The 27,184-nt window shown below is 46.2% G+C and overlaps 3 protein-coding genes across 9 annotated transcripts; 2 read left to right on the forward strand and 1 right to left on the reverse strand.

Annotated features, from left to right (window-relative positions):
• Positions 1 to 390: 390 nt before the first annotated feature.
• PLA2G7 (phospholipase A2 group VII) lies at positions 391 to 17,476 on the reverse strand. Of its 6 annotated transcripts, none has more exons than XM_018088766.2 (11): positions 17,125 to 17,476; positions 10,153 to 10,277; positions 7,394 to 7,544; positions 6,694 to 6,787; positions 5,984 to 6,052; positions 5,407 to 5,554; positions 4,216 to 4,329; positions 3,850 to 3,941; positions 3,262 to 3,435; positions 2,090 to 2,238; positions 391 to 1,751 (listed from the first exon to the last, which is right to left on the reverse strand). In XM_018088766.2, exons 1-11 carry the CDS (start codon positions 17,459 to 17,461, stop codon positions 1,648 to 1,650), a joined length of 1,557 nt encoding a protein of 518 aa, XP_017944255.2. In that variant the 5' UTR covers positions 17,462 to 17,476; the 3' UTR covers positions 391 to 1,647. The 6 variants fall into 6 exon arrangements, with proteins under 6 accessions (XP_017944255.2, XP_029821653.1, XP_029821651.1 ...); XM_029965793.1 differs by lacking the exon at positions 17,125 to 17,476 and adding an exon at positions 11,121 to 11,214; XM_029965791.1 differs by lacking the exon at positions 17,125 to 17,476 and adding an exon at positions 10,449 to 10,969.
• Positions 11,018 to 12,882, forward strand: IMP3 (IMP U3 small nucleolar ribonucleoprotein 3). Its single transcript, XM_029965794.1, has one exon. It carries the CDS (start codon positions 11,100 to 11,102, stop codon positions 11,655 to 11,657), a length of 558 nt encoding a protein of 185 aa, XP_029821654.1. The 5' UTR covers positions 11,018 to 11,099; the 3' UTR covers positions 11,658 to 12,882.
• Positions 16,354 to 27,088, forward strand: ANKRD66 (ankyrin repeat domain 66). 2 transcript variants are annotated; one of them, XM_008921504.4, is made up of 4 exons: positions 16,354 to 16,501; positions 19,842 to 20,086; positions 21,424 to 21,652; positions 26,031 to 27,088. In XM_008921504.4, exons 2-4 carry the CDS (start codon positions 19,948 to 19,950, stop codon positions 26,209 to 26,211), a joined length of 549 nt encoding a protein of 182 aa, XP_008919752.2. In that variant the 5' UTR covers positions 16,354 to 16,501; positions 19,842 to 19,947; the 3' UTR covers positions 26,212 to 27,088. The 2 variants fall into 2 exon arrangements, with proteins under 2 accessions (XP_008919752.2, XP_017944258.1); XM_018088769.3 differs by lacking the exon at positions 16,354 to 16,501 and adding an exon at positions 17,416 to 17,633.
• The last annotated feature ends 96 nt before the right edge of the window (positions 27,089 to 27,184 follow it).

Raw genomic sequence — 27,184 nt, forward strand, 5'->3', positions numbered from 1 at the left:
ACATAATTAATTGAAGTTATTCCAATTTCACTAATTGAAGATGAAGCTTTTCCAATAAATATGAAGATGACCCAATAGAATGGTATTGCTGCTACACAGGTACAGCAGTATAAGGACTTAACCTGCAGCTGTTCAAAGATCTCACCTTTTAATCTCCTCCTCAGGTGTTGAAAAGGGGATTTTATTTTATAGCAGTGTTCCATGCTCCTATATAGCATAGCTTTTTCCTCCTCTTCAGAAGCTGTGGATTTTTCATGCTGCCATATGGATTAGGAATGCAGGCTGGCTGATAGTGTCAGTCTGGCTGTCTTACAGTAGGTTTCAGGTGTTAGTGCTGACTCAGTAAGACAAACACATCTTTAATTGCTTAATAAAGACAATACATGGTGGTAGGTTGGAAAGAACTTCATTGAATTTTGAAGGACAGGTCTTAGGTGTTGTTGCAATCTCATTTTAAGATCACAGGTTATGTAACATTTAATTACACTGTTAATTGCTTTGCTTGTTCTGCTTGCTTCAGTTTTGTTTGTAACCTCATTTTGAAATGAACATAATTCAGAAGACACCCTTCCCATGGGGCAGATTCAGAGACTTCTGATCCAAAAATGACAGCCTTAAACAAGGCTGACCAGGTGGCTGCTGACACTGTTTGTCCAGGTATTACTATTGCTCTCTGTCAGTGGGAGCCAGCTGCTTCTGCTGTCAGCTACAGACAGCACTGTACCTGGACAAAGATGAGTATCAGGGGAGAATTAGTACCATGAGAGACCTCAGGACATCAAGCAGTGCTAACAAGGACCATGTAAAGGGAGCTTTACAGGTGCCACATCTCTATAATTTCACCTGCAGACTGTGTGATAGTGGTAACAGACATTAACAAGAGAAGAACTGCCTGGAGCTTTCCCCAAAGGGAATTACAGTTGCTAGAGCAAGAGTGACCAATTCAGAAGCTTTTGGAATAGAAATATTCTGTAGGTATGGCACTAAACACAGATCTTACATTTTAGTGGATCAAGTTCATACGAGGAGTCCTGTGTCTGAACAAACACCTTTCTCTGCTGTGATCTTAACTATTTCCTGTAGCTTTTACCGTGGTTTACTAAAATAAGGCAGTTTTGAAGACCACCCTCCACTGGTACCTTTCTGACTGGAAGGAGCAACAACCTGCCCCAACTCACAGCTGTTGTCACAGTACAGCTGAAACTATCTAAATGACAAAGTGGTGGTTTTGGGGGGGGCTTTGTTTTGGTTGCTTGCTGGATGCAAACTGACTTAAAGCTTGGTAAGCAGAACTGTAGTTGTATTCCTTGGAGCTTAATCTGTCTCTCCACAAACTTGACTTAGGTCAAAACCCAAAAGAGCATTTAAATTACCATGAAGTGATTTCCCCCAAGCTGCCTACAAAGCAGAAGTTACCCTGTTGCAGTATTTCAGTATTATCCTACTATCCATTCACTATTATCCTACTAACTCATTTGAACCAAAACCTCTGGTTTTATGGTAATGTAACTTAATGCCTTTTTTTTTTTTTTTTATTCCACACCCCAAAAGCTGTGTAGGTGTTTAATGCCACCCCATGTCTGAGCAATGTCTGGCCAGCATTAGTGTCCTGATGTCCATGGCATTTTCAGTACTTCTTTGTATTCCTTATTCAGGTTCAGCTGGAGATATGTCAATATTGCTTCCAGGAATAACATTGGGTCCTATGCCATCCACAAGTGAATCCCACTTATCGAAATCTTTCTTAAGACCTGTAAAACGGGGGAAATAAAACCCAAGTGGTAATGAGTAAGTAATCAGCTTTTTGTAAAACTACACTGAAAAATTAAACCAACTTGGCAAAGTAGGGGAGGCATGATGTTTTAAGGAACATAAAAATCTGGAGTATCATTTTTTCTATGAGAACAAAATGCCAATGCCATTCCTCTGAGTTGCTAAGCTTACAAAAGTAACTGACAAACCTCTAGAAACTGTCTGACTTGTTTTTTCCACTGACACACTTATTTTGATCTTGCTTTAAACTCAATAAAAAGCTTCACAGGAATTAAATATGAGCTAACTTCATACTTTTCTGTAAACAGGTACTTACTTAGATGTTTCTGCAGGAAGGCCAATGAAGCATGATTGCTGATATCAATAGCTTCATTTGGATCTATTTCTCCTTTTAATTTGAAAAATCTTGCAATAATTCCTCCACTTATAAAGGTAAAGTCAGGAAAGCTCTGATGTACTGACCCCCTGCAAATACAGAAATGATCAACAGGTTTATAAGAATACATTAATTCACGCAATTAAAATATGCAAAGACTTCAGTCGTGTCTTACACTGTTTTCTTTAGCAGAAGATAAAACACGTTAATCTCACAAGCATGCAAGATTAGCAGGAAATTCTGTACTAAGCACAGAAGGGAGGAAGGTTTGTACATGCTCAGTGTAGGTCACTACAGCAGCAATGGCAATAAAGCGTTGGCTTAGCAAAACATCAAGATAAAGTTGTTTTCCTTGTCTGTGGTGCAGGATCGAACCATCCACTGCACTGCTTTCACTGGGTGAGTGCAGAACTGCCCCCAGAAGGCTACTTAAAGTCTTCAGATGATGCATGCAACACTTGTGACCCAGGGCAGGAATGCACACCTTGGAGTATCTCAAAACCTGGAGTTACTGGCTGCTTTGAGAGGTCTGTCCCCAGTATGGGAGATGTATGGCTCATTTAAGTGTGCAGTAAAAACCTGGGCCATGAGGAAGGACAGAATTGTAGAAGCATTTAGGCTGGAAAAGACCTTTAAGATAATCAAGTCCAACTGTTAAACCAGCACTGCCAATCCCACCAATGCACCAGGTTCCTCAGTGCCACTTCTGCATGAGTTTTAAATACCTCCAGGGATGGTGACTCTTCCACTTCCCTGGGCAGCCTGTTCCAATGCCTGACAGCCCTTTCAGTGAAGAAAGTTTCCCTAATATCCAATCTAAACCACCCCTGGTACAACTTGAGGCCATTTCCTCTTGTCCTATCACTTTTTACTTGGGAGAAGAGACCAACCCCTACCTGGCTACACCCTCCTTTCAGGTAGTTGTAGAGAGTGGTAGGGTTCCCCCTTGAGCCTCCTTCTCTTCAGGCTGAGCCCCCCAGCTCCCTCAGCTGCTCCTCATAGGACTTGTGCTCTAGTGACTGTCTTTCTGCAGTTACATATAACTGCACAGCTCCAACAAGAAAGGAAAGATTCACCTTCAACCACAGAAATTATGGATCCTGGACACTTACTTGATAGTGATCATTTTCTTGTTTGTGTCATTGGAGATGAGCTTCTTAATCTTTAAGATGTTATCAGCCCACTGGAATTTTTCAGAGTTGATAAAAAGCAGCGGTTGCTGGACACTGTTCTGATAAATGTCATCACCTACAGGAAGCATCCACACATCGAGGGCAATGCCACACCTGCCAAAAACAACTGGATATTGGCACAGAAGCAGAAAGCTTTTAATGGAAGTTCTCAGCATGCTTTGACTTGCAAGAGACATGGGAAAGAGCTCTCTCTGATACTGAACAGGTTAATGAATCATTTTGTTTCAAAATTATTTCTGCTCTGGGGGAAGAGAATTAGTCTGTTCTTGCATTTGTTGGTCTCCATTGCCAGGACAGCAGGGTCCCACAGTATCCTGATATAATAAGATACAGCTATTATGTTCCACCACATCCCCACAATTGGAAGAAGCATGACTGGAGAAAGCAAGACATACCAAACAAACCTTTGCTTCAGTTGCTAATTAGTAGCTGGGGGATCCTAGAGAAGGTGCTCTGCTCCAGAGCTCTCCAGTGCCAAATGTCTCTTGCCTTGTTTTGCATACTCACCTGAATCTTATTTCTTTGCTGAGACTCTCAATAACTGTAGCACCACCAAAAGAGTGTCCCATCACAGCTATTCTGCTAGTATCAACAGAATCCTGTCAAAAAAATCCAGGTGCCGTAAGAGACTTTCTTTCCCAAACTTTTTTTTTTTAAGGGAATAATTTCTTAGGAAATAGATCCTATTGAAGTGAGAAGAGCATCATTTCAGCTCCATTGCTATCTATCCAGCTTGATATGACCTGAGAATATGTTCATAGATCTACAGTGTGATCTTCAGAATAATTTACAGGAACCAGTTTAGAAATGGAAAAGGGAGACCAGAAGCATTATTAGGTGTTTAACAAAATGCAGTCGCCACCTTTCACTCACCTTTAGGCTGTTCCAGTCAAAGTCTGAATGTAGTACATTTGTTACTTCCTCTCCTGAACTGATTTTAAGAATGAGATTGAGAGCTTTGATACACTCCTGTGCTCTTTGCTGCACCTGGGGAGAAAGAGAGGTTGGGGTATCTGCACAATAGCCTTGAAACTGTCTTTACACCGGATAAACCCCAAATAAGAAACAGCTAAGAAGCCCATCTCATTTTTTATATATACACATCCTTGAAAACTGTAGCAAAGCTGTTGCAAATAAAGGTTTTCATTGTCCCACATAAGAACAGTTTTTAACTTTGATATGTCAGTAAAAGAGAAGCTTCAAGAAGAATCAAAAAACAGGAGTGTTCTTGGGAACCACAGTGTGTAGGCAGCCAGCAAGATGTCTGTGCACCATTGAATTTCAAATACATCCCAATCTCCTGACTTCTCTACTTCTGAAATTTGTAGACAATGGCTTCTGCAGGTTGTTTGCAAGCTCAGACATTACACACTGAGACTCATAAGCAGGATGTTGTAGGCATACAGGAAATGACTCTTGGACTGCTGTCTGTATGGCCCTGGGAGATAAAGAGAAGCAGCTCCCTGACTGAGTTTTCACTAGCTGGAAAAAACACTCCCATATTTTAAAGGTCAAGTTATGCTTGGAGGAGGTCATCAGTATGGTCACACCACATCTAGCATGGATACTGCTTATAAGCAGGAAGTCTGCACTGTTTACATTGCTAAAAACCACCTTCAGTGTGTTGAAGACTATGAAGCAAACATCCCCCTCAGAGCAGCCATGATTCATCTTGCTATGCAACAGTAAATGAAAGCTAAAGCAAGCCTAAGGCCACAAAAACATATGAAATGAACTCTGTGTCACTTATAGGCTGGGCTGGGCAGTAAAACTGTGAAGACACAAAGAAGAAACAGAAAGTTGAGTGGAACCAGAGGACAAACAGCTGACTCAGCTCAAGAGTGCAGCTTCACGAGAAAGCTTTGTTGAGGAAGTTGTTTATGCTCTGAAGAAAACTGTTCTTGGCTTTTCCATCTTCAGGAACACATGACTTGATCCATATTTATATATACCCTGAGTCATGGCAGAAGACTGTAGACACTGCCAAAGGGAAAGAGTCTGCTAGTCAGCCCTAAACACAGCCCTCCTGCCACACTTCCCAGAGCACAGACCCAGTCCAAGTACCTGCTTATGGCGCAAGCAACGCTCCTCCTCTCCAGTTTTCAGTTTCCTGTAGTAGATCCACTCCTTCTCCATGTTTGATGTAGATTCTTCCCGTGATTCAGAAACGGACCTTCTTTTACAATAATATGTTGCTGAAGCAGATTCATCTCTGTAATATCAGCAAAAGGTTATTTCTGGGTATGCATTCCATTTGGTCTGAGAAGAAGTCAGCACAGGTTTTAGATTTCACTGATCTGGAGATCCAGTTATCAACCAGTGCTACTGCAATTGCAACTGAGTGTAGACAGACTTTCTAAATGATGCAGTAACCCCACCAAAACTCTCAACTTCTTTATATTCTCCATATTCTATCTACTGTGAGACTTTTTACTCCAGGGCTTATCTAAGCAAAGTTCCTTTTGTTTAGGGAAGAGTTGAGCTATGGGAGCTATGCCCAGCTATGGGCAGGACTGAAAGAGAGATGTTAGTTTTTCTTTTTAAAAAAGAATCAAAAATTCTTCTTTAGAATAAATAACATTCAGTTCAATGTGAGAAAATTCCTTGCCATCAGAACTCCCAAAGCATGCAGCATACACACCTGTGCTCGACAGCAGCCACTATAAAGCCCTGAGAAGCCATCTCTATGCAAATAGCAGAATAGATTGTCCTGCAATAAAAAACACACTCTGGTGAGTCATTAACTCTTTCAACTCCACTGCTTTTTAAATGCTGACTACACCATGTATGTGCTAGTCCCCACTCGATATTTCCTTCTGTTTGAATTTGCTACCCAGCAGAGCATGTTTGTGTATGCCAGGCACCAAAGCCTGTTCAAAACACCTTGGTGCTGTTTTACTGTCAGAAGGGAAAATGCTACTGTAGCACATACAGCACTTTGCATCTTCAAAGAGCTGTCCAAAAATCAACTAGCTAGTCTTCACAGTGTGCTTATGGGTCAGTAAATACCTTCACCCCTATCATACAAAGGAAAAACAAATGGAGCTCAAGCAACCTGGTCTAGTGGAAGGTGTCCCTATTTATGGCAGGGGGTTTGGAACAAGATGATCTTTAAGGTCCCTTCCAACCCAGGCCATTCTATGATTCTATGATCAAAAATAGATCAACCCTGCTTTTATTAACTGCTGTTGTTTCAGTGAAGGCATATTGACACACAGCAGCCTACTAGTGAAATCTGTTTCAGCTCCAGAAGGATCTCACCCCCCTACTGAAAAACTGTTCAGAACCATCCTTGGTAACTGTTGTCTCCATAGACAACAAAAATAGTTTGTCAACAAACTGCAGAATTACCGAAAAGCTCCAAGTCCATGGGAAAAAATAAGAAGTGGATATTTTTCTCCTGGCTTAAAGGCAGCATTTGACTTTGCAGGACAGGTCACTGAACCTGGATAAAAACAGAAGTGTATGTCATTGTTACTGAAATGAGAGAAAGTGTTCTCTTTGGAGAGATCCCAAGAATGTGGTGACCACTGACTTCAGAGCAGTCACCCAAAGATAAGGTACTAAGTCTCATCTTTAAAATACATAAGACAAATCTGGATCTCATTCTGAAAATACTTACTACTTGGCAGAAGATACTTTCCCTCTCTTCTTCCCAGCCACAGTCTGGCACAAGGTCTACCTATCTCCTAAATGCTAACAGTCCGGCATACAAGTCTTGTTGGTATTCAGACCTTAGGATCTCTCCAGCTTTTACATCTTTGCACATTTCCCTGTGGGATTTGAATCCCAACACACAGGTGCAGCTTACCCAAGCTCTTCCTAAAGCAAGCTGCCCAGACACTCCTATCCACAGCAGTCAGGGACTGCCTGAGAACTTGGTCACATTCAACACTGAGCCTCCCTACAGAAACCCATCCCACAAAAACACTTGTTTGCTAAAATATATTTTTCAGTCCAGTGATACCACCCTGTTCTTGGAGCAGCGAGGCAGTGGCCTGCAAACAGAGCTCATGCACTAGTCAAGGAATAAAACCAGAACCAGTCTTACCAACGTAGTAATGGAAAAGCCTTTCTCCTACAACCCGGTACATGTTAAGGAAGTCAGAGAGTCCCTGATAGTATTCTCGATCTGGAATCCATCGTGCCTCCTCAGTATCTGTGGCATCACATGCTGGGTAATACAGGCGCAAGAAGCTTCCCTGGGATCAGGAGGAAAGTAAAAAAAGCAATATTGGCATTTCTTTATATATGGCAGAGAAAAAGGAAGATAAAATGATCTGTATAAAGGGCTTCAGATGCAAGAAAGACAGCTCAAGAGATTTAAGAGAATCTCATGAGAAAATTATTATCCTATACAGGCTTTGATGCCAATTCACTTTCTGTCCCTAAAATGAATTTAAAGTAGCATGAGATACAGAACTTCACAGGTAGAGATGCATATTACCTTCCCTAGGTTAGCCTATGGCTAATTCAAAATGCTCCATTTAACTAAGTTAATAATTTACAATCACTACCAATTTGCTCCATTTCTGCATCTTGCTGGATCTTTCCTTCTGTCTTCCTCACTGGGAATGGTTCTACGATGCAGTTTTATAGGGCTGAGTGTTAGAGGGGTGACTGAGGATGATCTGAGAGCTGGAGCATCTCTCCTAGGATGACAGGCCAGGAGAGCGGGGGACGTTCAGCCTGAAGAAGGCTCTGGGAAGACTTTAGATCACCTTCTAGTACCTAAAGGGCCTCTAAGAGCGCTGAAGAGGCACTTTGGACAAGGGGCTGGACTGACAGGACAAGGGGTAATGGCTCTAAACTAAGAGAGAGCAAGGTTAGATTGGATATTATGAAGAAATTCTTTACTGTAAGGGCAGTGAGGCCCTGGCACAGGTTTCCCAGAAAAGCTGTGGCTGCCTCATCCCCAGAAGTGTTCAAGGCCAGGTTGGACAGGGCCCCGAGTAGCATGGCCTACTGGAAGGTGTCCCTGCCCATGGCATATGGTCTTTAAGGTCCCTTCCAATCCAAACCATTCAGTGATTCCATGATTTTATGACTTTGTCCCTTCACCCTTTCAGCTGGGAGCTGTCATTGCTTTCCTTGCATCAGTGAGTCTCATGAAGCTGTTACTGACCCAACTGAGTTTGCTAAACTGGGAGAGGGGGGGAAAGGACCCCCCTGGATGTATATTGTTCCACTAGGTTACCAAGACATATTTTACTCTGAGACTAGTTTCAGGAAGTGTGGTTCAGCAGAGAAAGTGTGTCAGGGGCATGGTCTTGTGGCTATAGTGTTCCTGGCTAAACTGAGCAGAGGCTGTCTGTGAAGCTCTTGGGCAGCTGCACAGCAAGGGAACACACTATATTGTTCTTCCTCCTCAACAAGATGCTTACAGGTCTCTAGTGGTCCATCTTTCTAAACACAATTTTGCTAACCTGTGCTTTATCTGCTTCTGTTCCTTACCACCAGTTTGAATCTTCTTTTATTGTCTGCACTCCAGGTCTCCCAGGAAAGCACCCAAGCTTTCCACACTCACGTGGACCCTCCATACCCCTTGTCAGTCCTTTTCCTTTGCAGACAGCAGCAATGTACCAATGGCACACCTCAAAGCAGAGTTCCAGGCAGATGAACTGTGTGTAATCTGCATTCTTACTTCCTGGTTTGCAAGGGAATTTGCGACACACTATTCAAATTCACTGTCTTGCTCCAACTGTGCTTTTGGTTTAGCTAGTTAAGATCAGGGCCAAAATAAACATGAGCTTTAGAATAAAGCTTGATTTCTTGAACACTAATGTATCGGTTTACCAAAAGCTTGTTTAATGAAGCTTGTTTCTATTTACTTTTCAAAGTTAAACCAACCTTTGACACAAAGACCATTAAGGAAGAACCTCCCTCCATATTGGTAAAGATATTAACTTGATCTCAAAACAGTCCCACTGAACTTCCCCAGTGATTAACTGCTTACCAGAAAGGGAAAGATGTTCATTATCTATGCTTGAGAGAACTGTAATTGTTCAGAACGCTTATCAAAACAAAAACACATGGGCTGATTGCAAAGAGAAACTAATTGCTGCTTTGTGCTAATCCAGAGTAAGTTCAGTAAAGGAAAACATGAACAACCACTGCAAACTGATCACAAGCTCCACTATGGCTAGTCTGAGGAGTAAAACCACAGTGTTACTGCAGGCATATTGTCTAAGAAGCAAGAGGATTTGATATAGAAACCCACAAGTGAAGTCATTTGTCTACCTGTGTGCTTACTGTACCCATCTTCTTATCATGGCTTCTCACTGTGCTAACCTCTTACAGAACTGACATCCTGTTCTTCTCAAGAGAGATAAAATCTCAAGAAGACATCTCACACTTTACCCTGCAGCTGAAACACTGCACACCCTCATCTCCCAGCCCTGCACACCTGCATCTCCCAACACTGCCAAATCCTGTTGGGACCTTTGTGATGAGAACAGCTACAGTCACAGAGACTGCATGTGGAGTCTCCTCAGGAGCCCAGTGCAAGAGGGAGTGGTGGGGTGGGTGGGACACAGTTTCTCTGCAGTATCTTGAGTAGGGGAGTCAGAAGGAAAAGGATATTAAGAGGAAGGAGGAATTGGCCATGGGGAAGGCTTGCAGGTTACATCCATCTAGCAAATGCCAAGTATACATCCTACACCAGGATGGAAAAGGTAGAAATCTCAGCTATGAGTGTCAGTATGGAGCACACAGACAAGACCTTCTGTGTGACTCCTCTGTAAAACTACAGCAAGTTGTTTCACTGACACTGTGGCTTAAATCCAAAAGAGAAAGAATCAAAAGCTTTACCTCAGCTGCATCTTCTGTCATCAGGTCCGTACATCCAACCGAGTGTGGCCCCTTTCCTTCAGGAATTCTGTAAAATCTCTCAGTGCTGTTGGTCCACATTTCCATTGGTGCCTTCACTGGCAAACCTGGAGAAAAGCGCAAAGCAAATCAGGAGAGGGCCATGGCCTCTGTGACCAGATCACCCACCCTGAAACAAATCCAGTGCGCTGAAAATCCAGGAGTAAGAAATTCAAGATTGAGCCGATACATAAATCTGCTTTATGAGAATCAGAGAAATCCCGAATCACCAACCTGACCTGTTCTACTGGGGAATTTCCTTGGAGTATCCTGAATCCTAAGGATCAGACAGCACCGTGCACTTACAGAAAGGTGGGATGAAACCTTTGGCTGGGGAGGCCGCGGTGGCACTCGGGAGGTCTGCGGTGCTACGAACCGCACAGAGGGAGGATTTTGCGGCTCCTCAAGGAAAATCGGCCTATTCATCAGGAGCAGCGGGATGTCGCGGAGAAATACAACGCCGCTGCCATTTTTCCAGGAGGAATGACGAAGCCCGGGTTCGATCCCTGGAGAGACAAGGGCGGGCTGCCCGTGACGGAGCGGGTGTCGGGGCGGTGCGGCCGTACCTGGGGTGACCCCTCCGAGCCGGGCGGGCCCCGGGGATGCGCCGAGCGCGGGGGGAAGCAGCCGCATCCCGGGCTGGGCAGCAAGGAAGCCGCTCCGGCCGCGGGGATGGGCTCTATCCGCTGCCTTCTCCTTCGAGAAGGAGACWCGGGACCACTCCCAACCCACCGCCCCACTGGGCTCGGCCGCCCCGGGGCGGGACCCCCTCCCCGGCCGCTGTCAGCGGCTCCTCCCCGGAAGAACCGCGGTGTAGGCGGCCGCTCCTCCCCGGAAAGGCCCCTCGCAGCCGGCGGCGCGGCGGAGCCTGAATCCCGTATCTCGTCAAGATGGTGCGGAAACTGAAGTACCACGAGCAGAAGCTGCTGCGGCGGCTGGACCTGGTGAACTGGGAGGCGTCGGGCGGTAACCTGGCGGAGGTGCGGGCGCTGCGGCGGTACCGGCTGGGCCGGCGGGAGGACTACGTGCAGTACAAGGCGCTGGCCCGCTCCGTGCGCGCCCTGGCCCGGCGGCTCCGCGACCTGGGCCCGGACAGCGCCGCGTTCCGCTCCCGCTGCGCCGCCGCGCTGCTGGAGAAGCTGCACGGGCTGGGGCTGGTGAGCAGCCGGCAGTCGCTGGCCGTCTGCGAGAGCCTCTCGGCCGCCGCCTTCTGCCGCCGGCGCCTGCCCTGCCTGCTGGTGAAGCTGCGGATGGCGCAGAACCTGCGCCACGCCGTCACCTTCGTGGAGCAGGGGCACGTCCGCGTGGGGCCCGAGGTGGTCACAGACCCCGCGCTGCTCGTCCCCCGCGCCGTCGAGGATTTCATCACCTGGGTGGACGCCTCGCGCCTGCGGCAGAAGGTGCTCGACTACAACCAGGAGCGCGACGACTTCGACCTGGCTGCGTAGGGCTGCTCCGCGGGACATACACACGCTAGTGATGCCACCACTGGATATTCACCCACCCCTTCCAGGCGCACCTGGAAAGGGAGCCAGAAGGAAACTGCGCTTCCAGTGTGGTATTGCCCTCCTCCTGGCTCCCCTTTGCAGCTAATGGCTCCATTCATCCATGTGGAAAAAATTCCCTTTCACATCCACCACTTCAAGAATGCGTCCAGTGGCCCAGCTCCGTGATTGTCCCTAGTGTGTCCAGTGCCATCATCCCTGGCATGCCCAGCTCCATTGTCATCCAAGTGTCCCAGCTCCATCATTATCCCTGGCATGCCCAGCTCTGTGGTCATCCAAGTGTCCCAGCTCCATCATCATCCCTGGCATGCCCAGCTCTGTGGTCATCACAGCAACCCAGCTCCATTGTCCCAGCGTGCCCATCTCCATCCTTCTTACAGCCCAGCTCCATCGTCCCAGCGTGCCCATCTCCATCCTTCTTACAGCCCAGCTCCATCATCCCAGCGTGCCCATCTCCATCCTTCTTACAGCCCAGCTCCGTCGTCCTTACATCCCATAAAGCAAAAGTGCTTGGAAAAGTCTCTGCCTGATCGCAGGAGAGGATGTGGTTAGGTTTAAGTGCTTGGCAGCTAATACTAGCTGCTGGAAGGGGTTTTAAGCCTGGCCAAGTGGCTGATTTAAGACTGTTTGGCAGCTCAGCTGCTGTTTTTTGAGAGGTTGCCCTGCCAGTTCCTCCTTCAGCTGTTGGATGCACAGGAGCCAGAGTTGCTGCTTCTGGAAGGGTTTCCCCTTGATACCAAACAACGTGTATATAGGGAAAATGTGAGAATTGTTGGGGGTCAGCAGTAAACAAGGAGGCCAAATACTGCATTTCTGGAACTGTTAAAGCTTTAGCCAAATATGGAATAAAAAAAAAAAAGCCAACTTTATTTTCATGTGAAGATGTAAAGGGAAGTTTAATGTGCTGAATTCAGTGTCTTTGCTGTGTGGGTCTCCAGCTGACAATTAGGCATCATTTACAGAGCAGGATCTAACTGGGGAGGCATTGGAGCAAAAGCTGACCTAACCATAACTGCAAATCTGGGGGGAACTGTTGCATGTGGTACATTAGCCAGACAAAAACTGGTACTCAAGGGGAACCTTAGGCTTTCTGAGACTGTTGGGAACTTTGTTTCCCTTTCATTAAAAAAACAGAAAAACAAAAATAAAGTTTTTTTGTAAGTTGGTAGAGAAATGTGTGGACTATTTTATGATATAGTTTCTCTGAGAGTTTGTCCTGATTTTTAATTGTTCCACAAAGGCCCATTTGTCATTTTGTAGAACTTTTTTTTTTTAATTTGAGGTCTTTTATGTAACTTACATAACCTTTTCTTTTTTTGATAGCTGTAAGGCTATTACTGAATTCTAATGTGGTTTTTGTTAGCAGTGCTTTCTTTCCATTACCCAGGGCTATGAAAGGATTTGGCAGTAGGTTTAGGAGCAGAGCTCTGACTGCCCATTCCAAGTCCAAAGGGCTGGAGTTCAGCTGCCACTGAAGCTCTGGGTCTGTATGCTTTAATGTGGCTTTTCTAAACAGAAAGGTGTTCAAGTGAGGGATGGTTTTGAGGTTTCAGAAACTGTCATATTATGGCTGTTTTTTAAAAGGCAAACTAAATGTTAAAATTTCTACACATCTCATAAGCCAGCTGTATTAAGCAGAACATTAATTTATAAAGCAATAATAGATATTAAGAAAAGGACACCAAATGCACCTTGCTTATGGTAAGAAATACAAGTTGAAAACACATTTTGCACCTGAAGTCTGACTTTTAAACACCTTCCCAGCTTTCCTCTAGAACAATGTCATTATTTCTTGGGAAATTCGGAAGGTGCCCAATTCAGGTACAGGTAAAAATGGTGCTTTTACTCTTCTTTACTCTTTTGGGGGAACTTGAATAACAACACAGTGACTGTGCAGAGTGTTTTACTACTCATATGATAAACTGCTGCTCTGCCCAGTGTGTTCAGCCCTTGGAAGAACAGCAGAAAAGGAAATATCAAACCTCCAGCCTGTCAGCCTCCATAGTTTACATCATCAGCCCGTTCTTTTTGTATTAAACCAACTTTTCAACCTTCATCTGTGCACCTCCAGCATCTGCAGCAGAAGAGAAATGACCCAGCCCCCTGTAGGCTGTTAAGTTAAGCATTGGGAATTGATTTCCCTATAGATGCTGTGGGATAACAGCATCCATCAGCCCTGCTCTCCTCCTGTGGTACTGGAAATTAAATTCTTATGCTCTCTAAGAAATCAGGCTGTGGGTTTATATGTCTGTATGTGTTCTAAGTCTGGAGTGTCACAGCTGTGCTGGCTGCTGAGGCCTGAAATGAGCATCCTGCTCCTCAGTTTTTAACAGCTGGAGTCCTCACATGCCTCAGATGAGAGCTGGGTCCACTTCAAGCATGATAAACAGGTAAAATGGAAGTTCCAGCAGCATGTCCTCGTTCCTGATGGTGAATTCAGCCAGGGAGATGATGGCTTCCTGGTGTCTCATGGTGGTTTTGCCTTCAGTTTGTGGGTTTGAGTTTGTTTGCCAGAGCTGATGTGCTGTGGCTGCTGCAGGGCGGTTCCTGCAGCAGTTCCGGAGCTGGGGATTGAAAGGGCACAGGAAGCAGCTCCGACAGCCTTTCCCAACACTTGGATAAACACAGAGGCTTTTTTTAAATTCCAAGGCTGGATCCAATGTCAGTATAAATCAGCACGAGCTTCCATAGGTCTGTGTGAACTAGCATGAGGAGATGATCCAGCATGGAGCTTTTCTGGGCCAAATCCTGCAAACTCCCCTCCAGTGCTCCAGGGATTTCCAGTGGGAGAGCTTATGCATGTGGGAGCAGCAGGATGGGGTCCTGGGTGTCACTGTGCTACTTCCCAGCACTTTCTGAAGTGGGCTTGCTGTTCCTGAGGGGGCCCGACATCTCCATGAATCTTCTGGGAAGTTGCTTGTGCAGGAGGACAGAGGATGGTGGTGCTGGTGTTGGAGCAGGCTCTCCTGACAAAACCTGATCATTGTGCCTGACAAAAGTCAGTGTGCACAAAAGTCAGGCACCAGTGTGCCTGACAAAACCTGATCATTGTCACCTTGACAAGTGTCTGTCCCAGCAGCTGAGGGCTGCAGAGGTGTCAGCTTCTCCAGCAAGGGAGGAAAGGGCTTCAGGGGGCTCTGGGAAAGGTGAAAGCCATTGGCAAATGGTGAGCAGTTCCCAAGCAGGAGCGCTCACTTGGGTAGTGGGCAGCTGGAAGGGAGGTTTTACCAGGGCCTACGGTTTTAGATTTGGGGTTTGGCTTTTTTTTCCTTTTTATTTTTTCTCCTTTGTTGTTTTTTTTCTCCTGACCTTGTCTTTTCCTTTATTTGAAGGCTGCCAAAGCGGGGGAGCTGAGCCTGAGGAATGTGAGGGAGCTGAAGGAAAGAGCCCTTCACACTGGCGCCTTTTGTGTTGCAGAGTGTAAAAGGCTGAGGCTGTCACTGAAATGCTAATGTGTGTTTTTTTCACTGATCTGAGCCACTTATTTTCCCAGTAAACAAGCATGCTGCATGTTTTAAAGGCTGCTTCCATGCAACATCTTGATGTGGCTTAGTGCTGACCTCAGTAATTCAGTGACAGCACATCACCATGAGCACAGAGGCTGGGGAAGGTCAGTACATCCCCCTTCTCAAGATCAGAAATGGAGACGGAGAGAACCAAATGTGGAGCTGGGCAATTCCTAATATTTCATGTGAGGGTCCTGCATCCTGAGTTAGGCCATGGCCTTACAGCCTCATCTCAGGGCATTTTCCCATGCTCATCTCAGTAGCACTCCCCAGTATGATATTCCACAGTGGTTGAAGGTGTCACTGTCCCCTTCTTGAGCTCTGATTAATCTGTTTTAAGGACATCCCCTGCCTGATTTGGCACTGCAGATTGAACCAAAGAGCCAATTCTCATCACCAGGGCATGGGATCACCTTAAGTCCCTACCCCAGATACCAAAACATTTCAACACTCACAGGGTCTGGGGGAAAAAGCACACATAAGCACTATGACAGCATTTACCTGAGAGCCCCAGCTCTTGTCCTTGCTTTTAAATACCTCATTTTAAGGACTGAAAAAACTTGTTACCCTTTGCTTGCTGGTTTGGGCCTGCAGCAGGACTTGGGTGGTGAGAAACCTGTCTGCTGTGTGGTTGGGGCATAGGGATGTCAGGTGGAAGCAGCAGAAAGCAGCTCTGCAGTCAGCAGGAAGAGGCACTTGGGTTCAGTCTTTCCATAAACTGTGGAGTTTCTGGATCCAATAGTTAAATCCAAGTGTTTGTCCCACAGCAGGAGCATCCCCTATCACTTCTCTGCAAGCACTGGAGAACAGCCCCTTCCTGCATCATATTAGCTGATTTTGAAGAGATAGAATGTTTCACTCCCAGCAGGCAGAGAAAGGGAGGCCACCCACTAATAACATCGGAGATGGGATTGGTGTATCCTCTGTTTCCTGAGCTGCCTCTTAGAGGATCTTATTTGTAAGTCACAACAGCTTCTGGGCTGCTCTAAACATGTTAGTGGGTTGGTAAATGCAAGCCCAGGCAGCACCACCACCCCTGGTCCCTCCCTGGAGGAGCCACCACCTGCTGCTCCTGGAGAGGCTTGGATGGTTGTGTCACAGGGTAAAGTACTGTGGCAGTACACAGGGTAAAGTACAGGCAGGCTGTCCTGACGTCTGCCAGTCTACCACCTCACCACTGAGTTCATCGAGCTTAAAACACATCAAGAAAACCACATCTTAAAATCACCATCCCTCTCCCCACCAGCTCCAACAGCAGTTGGGGTGCAGGGTCCCTTGCAGGTATCGGGATGCTGGGTGTGTGGGAGGTGAATGCTGTGCTGGCAGAGCACCCAAAACCTCCAGCTGTGTCCCTCTCAACCTCCCAGAAGTATTTAGGCGGGCAAGGACGCTGGAGGTCACCCAGTCCAAGCCCCTGCTCAAAGCAGGACACGCCTCGGGTCTGCACATCTCAGACCCTCGCTGTGTATTAACTTTTCCCCTTCCATCTAGTCTGAGTTTCCTCTGCTGCAGCCCAGTACTGCTGCTTCCCATCGCCAGGCTGGGCACGGCCGTGTCAGGAGGTGGGATACTTTTCCCCACCGGAAAATTCGCCCTACACTCAACGGCGAAGGGGGACGTCCACCGGAGTGAATCCCACCCCTCCGCAGGGACGCACAGGGATTTGGGGCCAGATACGGGGCTGGAAGGGAGGAACTGGAGAAACGCAATCCCTCGACGACTGGGAACAGGCTTCCTGCATGAGCCGGCTGACCCCGGGGAGCGGGGAGCGCTGATAACCTGTGTGAAAGGCTGCGCAGCAACCACCCAGCTCTTTAAAATCCCCTTCACGTCACCGTCGCTCCTCCCCGTGCTCTCCCCAGACCCTTTTTTTGCCCTCGAGCAGCGCCTGGTGCTTCCCATACCTGGTGTGCGGTGTCCCGGTCGCCCTGTGCTCCCGTCCCGCCGTCCAGAGGAGCAGGACGGCCACCCAGAGCCCTGCGGAGCCAGGGGAGCGGCGGCTGCTCCCACAGGAGGACGTCTGTCCCGCAGGCAGAGCCACTGCCGGGCTCTGCCCGAAGGGGAGGGACCAAACTTTGCCTTAGTTTTCAGCTGAGACAATCTTCCCGGGAGAAATCTCCCCTGGGCCTGGAAAACAAGTTTCTGGCGCGGGGCCATCCCAAGCAAAGACTGCGCGTCCCGGCGGATCCCGCGGCCGCCGAGGTGCCGGGCTGTGCCTCCGTGTGGCAGGGACGGGATCATATGTATGGATTCTGGATGTCCCGGCGGTGCTGCCGAGCGTGGCGGAGTGGGGCTGCGTCGAGCACCAGGAACCCCGAGAGAAAATTCCCCCGGATGGGTTGCAACATCCCGCGGAGAAGCTGTGGCTGGACGAGGAGGGGGGACCAGCTGCGGGGGAACGCTTTGCCTCAAGGTCGCTCAGTAAAAGGCCGAATCTTTTCCTCTGGCCTTAGGAAAAGGGGGTAATCACCCTCTAGGGAAGCATATCCCGCTTCTGAGTACAACATCTGGAGCGGTTTAAAGCAGATTGAGCACAGGTCCCTACTGGCGGGGCAGATCTGCACTCACCCCCCCTTTACAGAGCCCTGGCATTTGCCCCCTCGGTAACACTGAATTCAGGGAATTAACCCTAAAACCAGCACCAATAATAACAGATTATTTTATAAGGGATGAGCAGCTATTAAACGGCCATATGAGCTTCAAAGGAAGCAGCAGGGGAGGAGGGGAGGTAAAATTTGGCTTGGCCTAAATTGCTTATGGATCTGTCCCATGGACTGTCCCCTTGGAGAGCTGGTGAGCTCTTGGAGTGGGATCAGTGGCTTGTCTTCCTCTCCCTTTCTCTCTGAAGCTGGAAAAGAATAAGCAAGTGGTATGAAAAGGTCCAAGAGTTTGGTTTTTTCCCTGTACTTTGGTCCAGCCCTCATTTCAGTGATGGGCTGGATGCATTAAAATGTGACATTTTCAGGATAGATTTAATGTTGTTGAAATCCTGGAGGACAGCTCAGAACATCTCTGCTTAATCTAAAGGAACAGGTTCTTCAAGATTAGTGAGAGGCAATGAGGAGGAGGCAGCGCACAAGTGGTTGAAGTAACCACTAGTTACTTCAAGTAACAAGGCATGTCAAAGCCAATACATCAGTGGCCCACTAGGAGCTCCAGAATTTATTTTATTTTTTAATATGTTCAGATATTCCCAGACATGCAGGAGTCAAGCTCAGTAGAAGACAAGTATGAGTCTTTTTTTTTGGATCTTGTCTGCACAGTCCAACCACCTAAGTCTGAAGCAGGCTGTGAATCCCTCTGACCTTTATACTTCATCTTTTTCTTGCAAAAAATCAGAGTGGAGATGATTCTGTGTCCTTCCAGCCTGGACCTGGGAAGTGATTGGTATGTTTATGGGAGTTGAGAGCAGATAAATGGCCCAATCCATCTCTGGCTCAGGATGTAGCCCTTAGGATTGCAAACCTTCCCTCACAATCAGCCTCTGCAAGCTCTGATGTTGGTCCTTTCCAACATGCTGAACATGAAAATCACACTCTTTTCAAAACTGTGAAAATTTCTCCATGAAGTAAATGCAATGCAGAAGCTGCAGCAAACCCTAAAATGCTTCTGGTTTATCAGGGCAACAGGACTAATTAGCTTAAGCTCAGCTATTAATATGGAAATATAAAAGTTTTCTCCCCATTGATTTGACCAGACTGGAGAAAATATTGTAGTTTCCGTTCTCAGGATGATGAAGTACCTAGTGATCCTTGCAATCTGCTTAGATGTCAGCAAAGCAGCTGGGAAATACCCCCTAGCACAGGTATAATTATTGAAATCCAAAGCGTTGCAGGGACTGGAGATCTGCTTGATGGGGGTCTATTGAATGGGACTGGTGATGAGAATTTTAAGCAATGGGCTCAGTTATTTTCTAGAATCATAGAATGGTCTGGAAGGGACCTTAAAGGTCATCCACACCCCCTGCCATGGGCAGGGACACCTTCCACTAGATCAGGTTACTCGAAGCCCCATCCTACCTGGCCTTGGACACTTCCAGGGATGGGGCAGCCACAGCTTCTCTGGGCAACCTGTGCCAGTGCCTCACCACTTTCACAGCCAAAAATTTCTTCCTAACATCTAATCTAAATTTCTCCTCCTTTAGTTTAAGTCCATTCCCCCTTGCCCTATCACTGTCTGCCCATCACTTTTTCTGTAGGTTTCATTCTTATTATTATTAGCCCTTATTATTATTTGCGCCAAAGAACATCAGAGAAAATACTTGCAGTCGTTTCTGTTGTTGCAATAAAATGCTACCAGTAACAGATCTGCAGCACTGGCAAGGGAGGAGCCAGTTTCCATGGTTAGTGAGCACAACAGACCCGTGGCAAATATTCACTGTGAGCTGGATTTTAGCAGCAACTCCCTTCAGAAAGGCTTTAGATACAAGTCCTTTATATAAGTCCTTTATATAAAGGGCTGCCCTTGGCTCCATATTTCCATGACCACAGACCAAATGTCACTATCAGTCTGTGATCACCGGTTTGAAGATAAATTATAATTACTTTTCCTCTTTCATTCCTTTTCCCTTATTTTTGTTAAATTCTGGTTTCTCACAGTTCCTGTCTCATTTTTAATCCAGGTGCTGCTTGATCTATTAAAACAGCCCTGAGAGGAGCTGATACATCAGTGAACATCCACCAAACACCTGTTGCTCAGTTACCAGGCACCTTTCTGAAGGGTGCAGCATGACAGAGCTCCACGAAGCCGTGGCTTTGGGGGACTACGACCTGGTGGAAAAGATTTTGAAGGCAGGACGCTGCGACCCAAACCACAAGGATGTCGACTGGCACGACAGGACCCCACTGCACTGGGCTGCTGCCAAAGGTGAGGGCACCCCAGCTCTGTTACCTCTGCTAACCAGCGTCATAAAAGGTGATGCTGGTTGTAATTATACATATGCTGGAAATAATCACAGCTTGTATTTGGTAGTTTTGTCCTTAATGAGCAAAAAAAAAAAAAAAAAAAAAAAATGCCAATTTAAGTGGGAACTTTGCCTACAAAATAATTCATGGGATTGCCGTCGAAGTGATTTTTAACTTTTTTTTCTTTCATCACATGAAAATTTGCAATTTACATGGTAGGTACATAGAGCATGGCTCTTGTCCCCCACTTTACTTTTCTAAGAGGTGACTCCATACAGTGCAAAGTTATTTCTCATGTACACCTGTGTGAGTGAGCAGAAAGTAAAACCCACTGTATTTGTATCAGATGTTTATCAAACCCAGTAGAACAAAATAACTGTGTTTTACATTGCTTTCCTTTTTTCTCACCTGCTTGAGTAAACAAGGCAGGACCAGAGGTGTTTGCAGCTCCCATTTGGTCTTTCTCCTTCAGAAGTGTCTGTTAAAATCAAATATCCCTTTACATCTCAAAAAAGAGATGATGCAACAATACATAATGTATAATTGTACACTGTGTAAAATGGGAAGCTGAACCTCTGTTCCTCTATGCTGCAGTGTTTGTTACATGTTGGGATCTCATGTCATGCAATCTGTCTTTACTCAGAAATTAAGTGTATAATTTGCTGTTTGAAACTTGAGACCATGTTTTTCTTTTGCCCTCATGGATTATTATGCATTTAGGCATCAGCAAAGGGAACAGAGCTACTTAAGAAAATGAGAGACTAACATTGCCTAGAGGCCATTGGGAATGATCTAGCTCAGTCAAGGCAGTGTGAAGTGGGCTAGAAATAACTTTTTTTGCTTCTTTAAGCAATTCCCCAGGTTAGAAAAATGAGAAGGTGAATGAAAACAAGTATTTTCTCTACCTCCTATCCAACAAACCTTTGTTTTAGTAAAGCTGTTCACAGGTTTTCCCATTCTTTATGTTTAAATTTTATACTGCAATGAACTAAAAAGCAAAATGTAACAAAGAAATAGTCAATTGGTCAATGACTAATTGCTGTTCAGAAATTAGAAAGCTTTTTGATCTAATAGTTGTTTTTGTTGTAAAGTTCTTCTGGAAGCAGTCTAGTTTGGGAAAAAACAACCAGCATTTTCTATTGAGTATCATTCATATGATAATAGAAATGGTCGGGTCGTGGGTAAAAATCCATGGCTGAGGGAATTATGATCAACTGTGCGTGACTGTCTCCTGCATCCCGAAGGTACAAATTCTGATGCAGTTGCATTTTCTCTCCTCGTTTTGCTGCCCACCTCAAGGGCGGTCGGATCTGGTCAAGCTCCTGGTGGATCACGGCGCCCGGCATTGCCTGCGGAGCGACGTGGGCTGGACTCCGGCTCACTTTGCCGCCGAGTCGGGGAGGCTGAGGGTGCTCCGCACCCTCCATTCCCTGCACGCCGCCATGGATGCAGCCGACCTCTTTGGCGACACTCCCAAGAGGCTTGCAGAAATCTACGGTCACCAGGACTGCTCCAAGTTCTTGGAGAAGTGAGTAGTGAGGGCAGGTCCCGCTGCGGCAGTGGATGGGGCTCCAGCAATGAAAATTAAACAAACTGTCCTATAAAGCAACAGAACAAACACAGGGTGTTACTTATCTGTCCACCTAAAGCCTGTTGTAGCCGTCAAGCACGAGCAGTAGGAGATAAGCAAACACGGGTCTGTCACAGGGAAGTCATTTAGAAGAAATTCTTTTGTTCCACTGCCTCCTGCGGTTTGCCTTGGTATGTTTTCAAAAGCGTTACCGCTGGTGACATCATTGTTTTTGTAAGGGTGTTACAGAGAGATTGTTAAGCAACAGAAATGAGAGCAACAGCTGGCAAAGATTAACCCCTTAGAGAGTGGTGAATACTGAAGACACAGGTTGAATTGTTTAAGAGCAGCCCTTCAGCAGTTGTATATGTATATATATGTATATCATCTGGCTTTTCTTATAGTGAAGAAAAGAACTGTTGTATTTTTTACATAATTATTGAAAATTAGACCATTTGATCTGTTAGTAGGATGGCCACATATTACTCCCAAATTTTGGGAAACTCCTTACTGCCTTAACTGTTTACAGTTAGCACTGTGGCACCACTTGCCATGAGAAATATGCTTTTAGAGGATTCCCAATTACCATTCCTGTTTTTCAGCCACAGGTTTGGCTCACAGATATTTTCATCCTTGCAAAGCTGTTTCCCTGGATTAAGATGCTGCACTCCAGAGGTTTGAGCTGTGTCCCATACCTGCATCTCTCTCAAGCAGTGGGACGGATCACCAGAGGCCAACCAGCTTGTTCAGTGCAAACCACAGTCCCACACACTACTTGGTGTTTAAATACACTGCCCGTGAAACCTGCACAAGCAAAAGCCTGGAATGCTGAGAGCTCCCTAAATCTTTTTCTTCCCTGGGTTTTTCTGTTAATTTACAGTCCCACCATAGTCCTTTACTGGCATCTCTTTTACCACTGCCACAGTTTCAAGACTACTTTGGCACCATGTATATCCTGGATTTTTTTTTGTAGACAAATATCTAACTCAAAGTCTCCAGCTTGCCAGTGCAGCACAAGAGTTGCCAAGTTAAAAATCAGGCATGGTGATTGGGCAAATGTCTGAGGAGGCCAGTGCCTACCAAGTGCCACTTTTCTTTAGTCCACATAAACCTTTCTGTAGGTGCTGCTGTCCTTTAGCTGTACTTCTACAGCTTCTTGTTTCCTCTGTTAGGTTTCCATGCCCACCTTTTATCTTCACACAGCATCAGTGTTCTGCCATAGGAAAAGACACCCAAACTGTGCAAAATCCCCCTGTACAAAGCCCAGAAAACTTTCTAGGGCAGCCACAGGTTCCAGTTTCTAAGCTCTGGCTATTATGAAAGCTGCTGGAACCTTTGCATTTTACCTGCCCATCCAACACAGAATCATAGAATGTTTGAGAGGGACCTTAAAGCTCATCTCATTCCAACCCTCTGCCATGGGCAGGGGCACCTTTCACTAGACCAGGTTGCTTCAAGGCACATCCAGCCTGGCCTTGAACCCTGCCAGGGACACCTTAGAGCTAAAGCTGTGCTATATTTGGAGCTGACATGTGGAAACCCTCACTATTCACCACCTTCCTTCCACACAGAAGTATCAGCTCTTCTTACCCTCAGACATTCAGTTTAAAGACATTTAAACAACGAGCAGCTGTTACCTAAGCTTTGCTAAGTAGGGTCTTAACTGCCGAGACCCTGGCTTTGTAGTAAAGCTCAGGTTTGCCAGACCTTTGAGAATGGGGCACTATGTTCCAGTGGAGTTTCTCTTTATACTGTTCTCAGCTCTTGACATGCTTAGTTTCTATACCAGCGCAGGTAAATGTGAGAGTGAAAGTCTGCAGGCTTCTCTCCTTTGGTGAATCATTTATAGCAATTACTTGCCTATTCAATGCTGTCCTTTTTGCATTAACCTCACCAGTAATTCCTGTCCAATCTGCAGCATTTGCTGGGCACTTGGTTGTGCACGAGGGCCATGACAGTGAGGTGACAGCAAGGGTAGGGGAATTGCCTGGATGATCCCAATGGGCGATGCCCGTGGCAGGCAGAGGCTCCTGGGAGAATGACTGACAAGTTGATTGACAGGATGATTGACATCCTGGTCTGAGATACCTTAGCAACAGCCTAGGGCAACTCAGGTAGCTGATGAAGGGTTTTCTGAGGTGAATGACTGATTTAAGCTGGAAAATGTGCCTTTCAGAGCCATATACTGGCCTGACTCACCCCACAGCGGCATGGCTCATCTATGAGCATGGCTGAGAGAACTTACCTGGGAAGATGCTTTGAATGCCCATGCCTAGGACATTTTATAAGGCACACAAAGCCTGTGCAGTCACCTCACAGCCATAACACAGCCTGTGGGCAGCCAAGAGTTTATCACTGTTACTCAGGAACACTTTTTTTAAGCCCAACCACTGTAACTTACAACTGCAATGGCTTCACCTCCTCATACCACCAACCTTGGAGCTGGAATGGCTGGCATTTGTAGTATAATTTTGATTACCTTCGGCTCCTTTAGATGTGCAGAAGGTCCTAGAGGTGGTCAGGTAGTGTCAGCTGCTGGGCAGTACCAACGTGTGCTGCAGTCACAGAATTAAGTGTGTGCCTGCACATAATGCTGCACAGCACAGAGCAGGTCTGCACTCCACTCGTGGTGTCTGTGGTATATAAATATGAGGAATATTTTGTCAGTTTTGGGTATTTGCTTGTCATGCAAAAAGAGAGAAAAGGCAGGTTTTCCATTTTTAAATTTGAGGGTCTGTGCCAAATGCAGGGCTGATGAGCATGTCTAAACAGGGCTATGAGTATCCAAATCCTTCCTAAATCCTAATTCAGCCCCATCTAGCACTACCATGACCCTTGAACGCTGTGTGTCTGTTCCCAGGTGTTGCCAGCTGCATGAACTACCTGCCTGCCCAGGCTGGGCCACTGCTCTGTGCTGAGGACTCTTTGCATTCACATGGAAATATTACATGTATCAACATGGAAATATTATTAACATGCAAATATTGGGAATATTTTGCTACCAAGTATCCGTACAACTCACTGAGGTTTGCATGGACATGCAAAGGTTAGGAAACAACCTTCAAAACAGCTACTTCTGAATAACAAACACATATTTTGCATCAGATTTGTTTTGCATGAAAAGGGCTTTACCCTGGTTGCTGCGAGAGCTGCCAAGGATGGTGCTGAGCTGGCACAGACACCCACAGCCTGTGCCTGCTGCCAGCCTCTCTACAAAGTGCCAAGTGTTGAACCTGCACCAAAGGCTCCTTCTATCTGAGCCCAAAGCATATGTTCATACTCACGTGTGTATAGGTACATACATATCTAAGTCTACAGAAAGATGTTTCTTGCCCTTGGTAGCAGATAGTTAATAGGAGAAAATAAAGATAGTTCAGTTCAAAGGGACCTGCCACAATCATTTGGTCCTATGGCCTGACCACTTCAGTGCTCACCAAAAGTTAAAGCATGTTATTAGGGGCATTTTCCAAATGCCTCTTAAACACCGGCAGGCTTAGGGCCTCAACAATCTCTCTCAAACACAGACTCTGTGGAGACCTTAGATCACCTTTCAGTACCTGAAGAGAGCCTACAACAGAGCTGGAGAGGGACTTTTGACAAGGGCATGGAGTGAGAGGACAAGGGGGAATGGCCTAGCTAAGTAGGGTTGGATTAGATACTACGAAGAAATTCTTCACTGTGAAGGTGGGTGGTAAAGGCCCTGGCACAGGTTGCCCAGAGAAGCTGTTCTCTGAAAGTGTTCAAGACCAGGCTGGATGGGGCTTGGAGCAACCTGATCTAGTGAAAGGTGTCCCTGCCCATGGCAGCAGGTTGGAACGAGATGATCTTTAAGGTCCCTTCCAACCCAAACCATTCTATCATTCTCTGACGTAGTAAGCTTATGTGATGAAGCTCATCAGTGTGAAGGCGCTGGCTTTGCTTCCTGCTCTCAGCTGGGATAGCATTTCACTGATGTGACAGAGCTGTTCTTTCACAGAAAAAAGTATTTTTTTCCTGATACTTGATGATGTGTTTCTGATAGAGCTGCATAAATCCTGAGTGCCTACAAAATCAGAGCTCTGCAGTAGGAGGAAAGGGTTTGCCTTCTCTTGGACAAGACTTACACTTGGAATTTCCATGTCCAGATCCTGACAGTGATGGGGCCCAGGGGGGGTCTTTGTGAGGAGAGGTTGGGGCTGCACCATGCCAGGCACAATGCAGGGTTTTCTCAAGTGTTACTGGCAGCAGGTGTTTAACCAGACTGAGGCACAATCCTGGAGATGGACTCTGGAGATGGTGCCTCATGAACAACCTGGAGATGTGACTGTGCTGTGCTCACTCTTGTTTTCTCGCGCAGGGCAGAGGTGGAGAGCAGAAACTACCGCACGACAGCTGCAATGAAAGGAATCCCCTTAGACCAGAGAGATGAAGACTGGGAACACAAGAAAGAGGAGCTTGGGAGAAACCCACCATGTTTTTGGGAGAACTGCACAACCTCTGCTCCAAAGAAAAATGGGAAAAAAAAGGGGAAGCAGTAGTTTGTCCTGTCTGTTTGGTGCCTCTGAGCATGTGAAATGCAGAGCAAAGGCACTGGCAGATCTCAGGTGAATCTGCAGGGTGAAATACACATGAATGGGGGAAGCAAATGCCCACAAGGATGTGTCCTTGAGATATACTGCAAACAACATCCTTAACAGGGAAGAGGTAGAAGTGCTTCTGTCTTTCTGTGTGTCTCTATGTATCAGATTTCAAATATCAAAAAACAGCAGAATATGTTTAAATATACCAATACTCTAAATCACTGGAATGTTTAAAGTTATTGAGATGACCAGCAGTTACTCATATTGTGAGGGAGGGAAATGGTTTTGGTCCTACCTGAATCACAAAAGCATCTGAGATTGTGGTTCTCCTTGCTCTGCTGATATCTATGGTCTTTCCTTGTTTTCTTCTGATCCTGCATCAACCAGGAGGTACTACAGGTGCCTGTGACCTCTGGTGTTGCCTCTCCCTTTTCTCAGTCGTGGGGTGTAGTTGCTTCTTCTGGCTGAAGTTGAGATGTTGATCTTGAACTTTCACTGGACACATGGGTCCAACAGCCTGAATCTCCCATTCCTATCCCAGCAAAAGGGAAAATGTGCTCCTCCTTACTGCTTTCAGAGATCTGTGACTTCCAAGAGTGTTGGAACACTGCCTTATTTTCAGCAGTACTCCCAACTATTTTTATATCTCTGCCTTTAGGAATGCTGTGAAACTGGTCCTGAGCTGTGCCTTTGATCATCAACACTTCCCATGGCAAAAGCATTTTTAACTGTTTAACTTCTCAATCACAGAAACTTGGAATGTGACCCAAAGCAGTTTTCCATACCCTGCCAGCACTGGGCAGCCCCTCCCATTGAGCTGTGACATGTCTTCTGGGTCAGCTTCCCCAGGCTGGGCACATCAGTGCATCTCTCCATGTGGGCTGTGCACTGTGGCTGTGCTGGTGGATAACGTGTCCCCTCCAGGTGCAGC

Source organism: Manacus vitellinus, unplaced genomic scaffold (assembly GCF_001715985.3).
Source record: "Manacus vitellinus isolate BGI_N305 unplaced genomic scaffold, ASM171598v3 scaffold_11_pilon, whole genome shotgun sequence".
NCBI classification, from domain to species: Eukaryota; Metazoa; Chordata; class Aves; order Passeriformes; family Pipridae; genus Manacus; species Manacus vitellinus.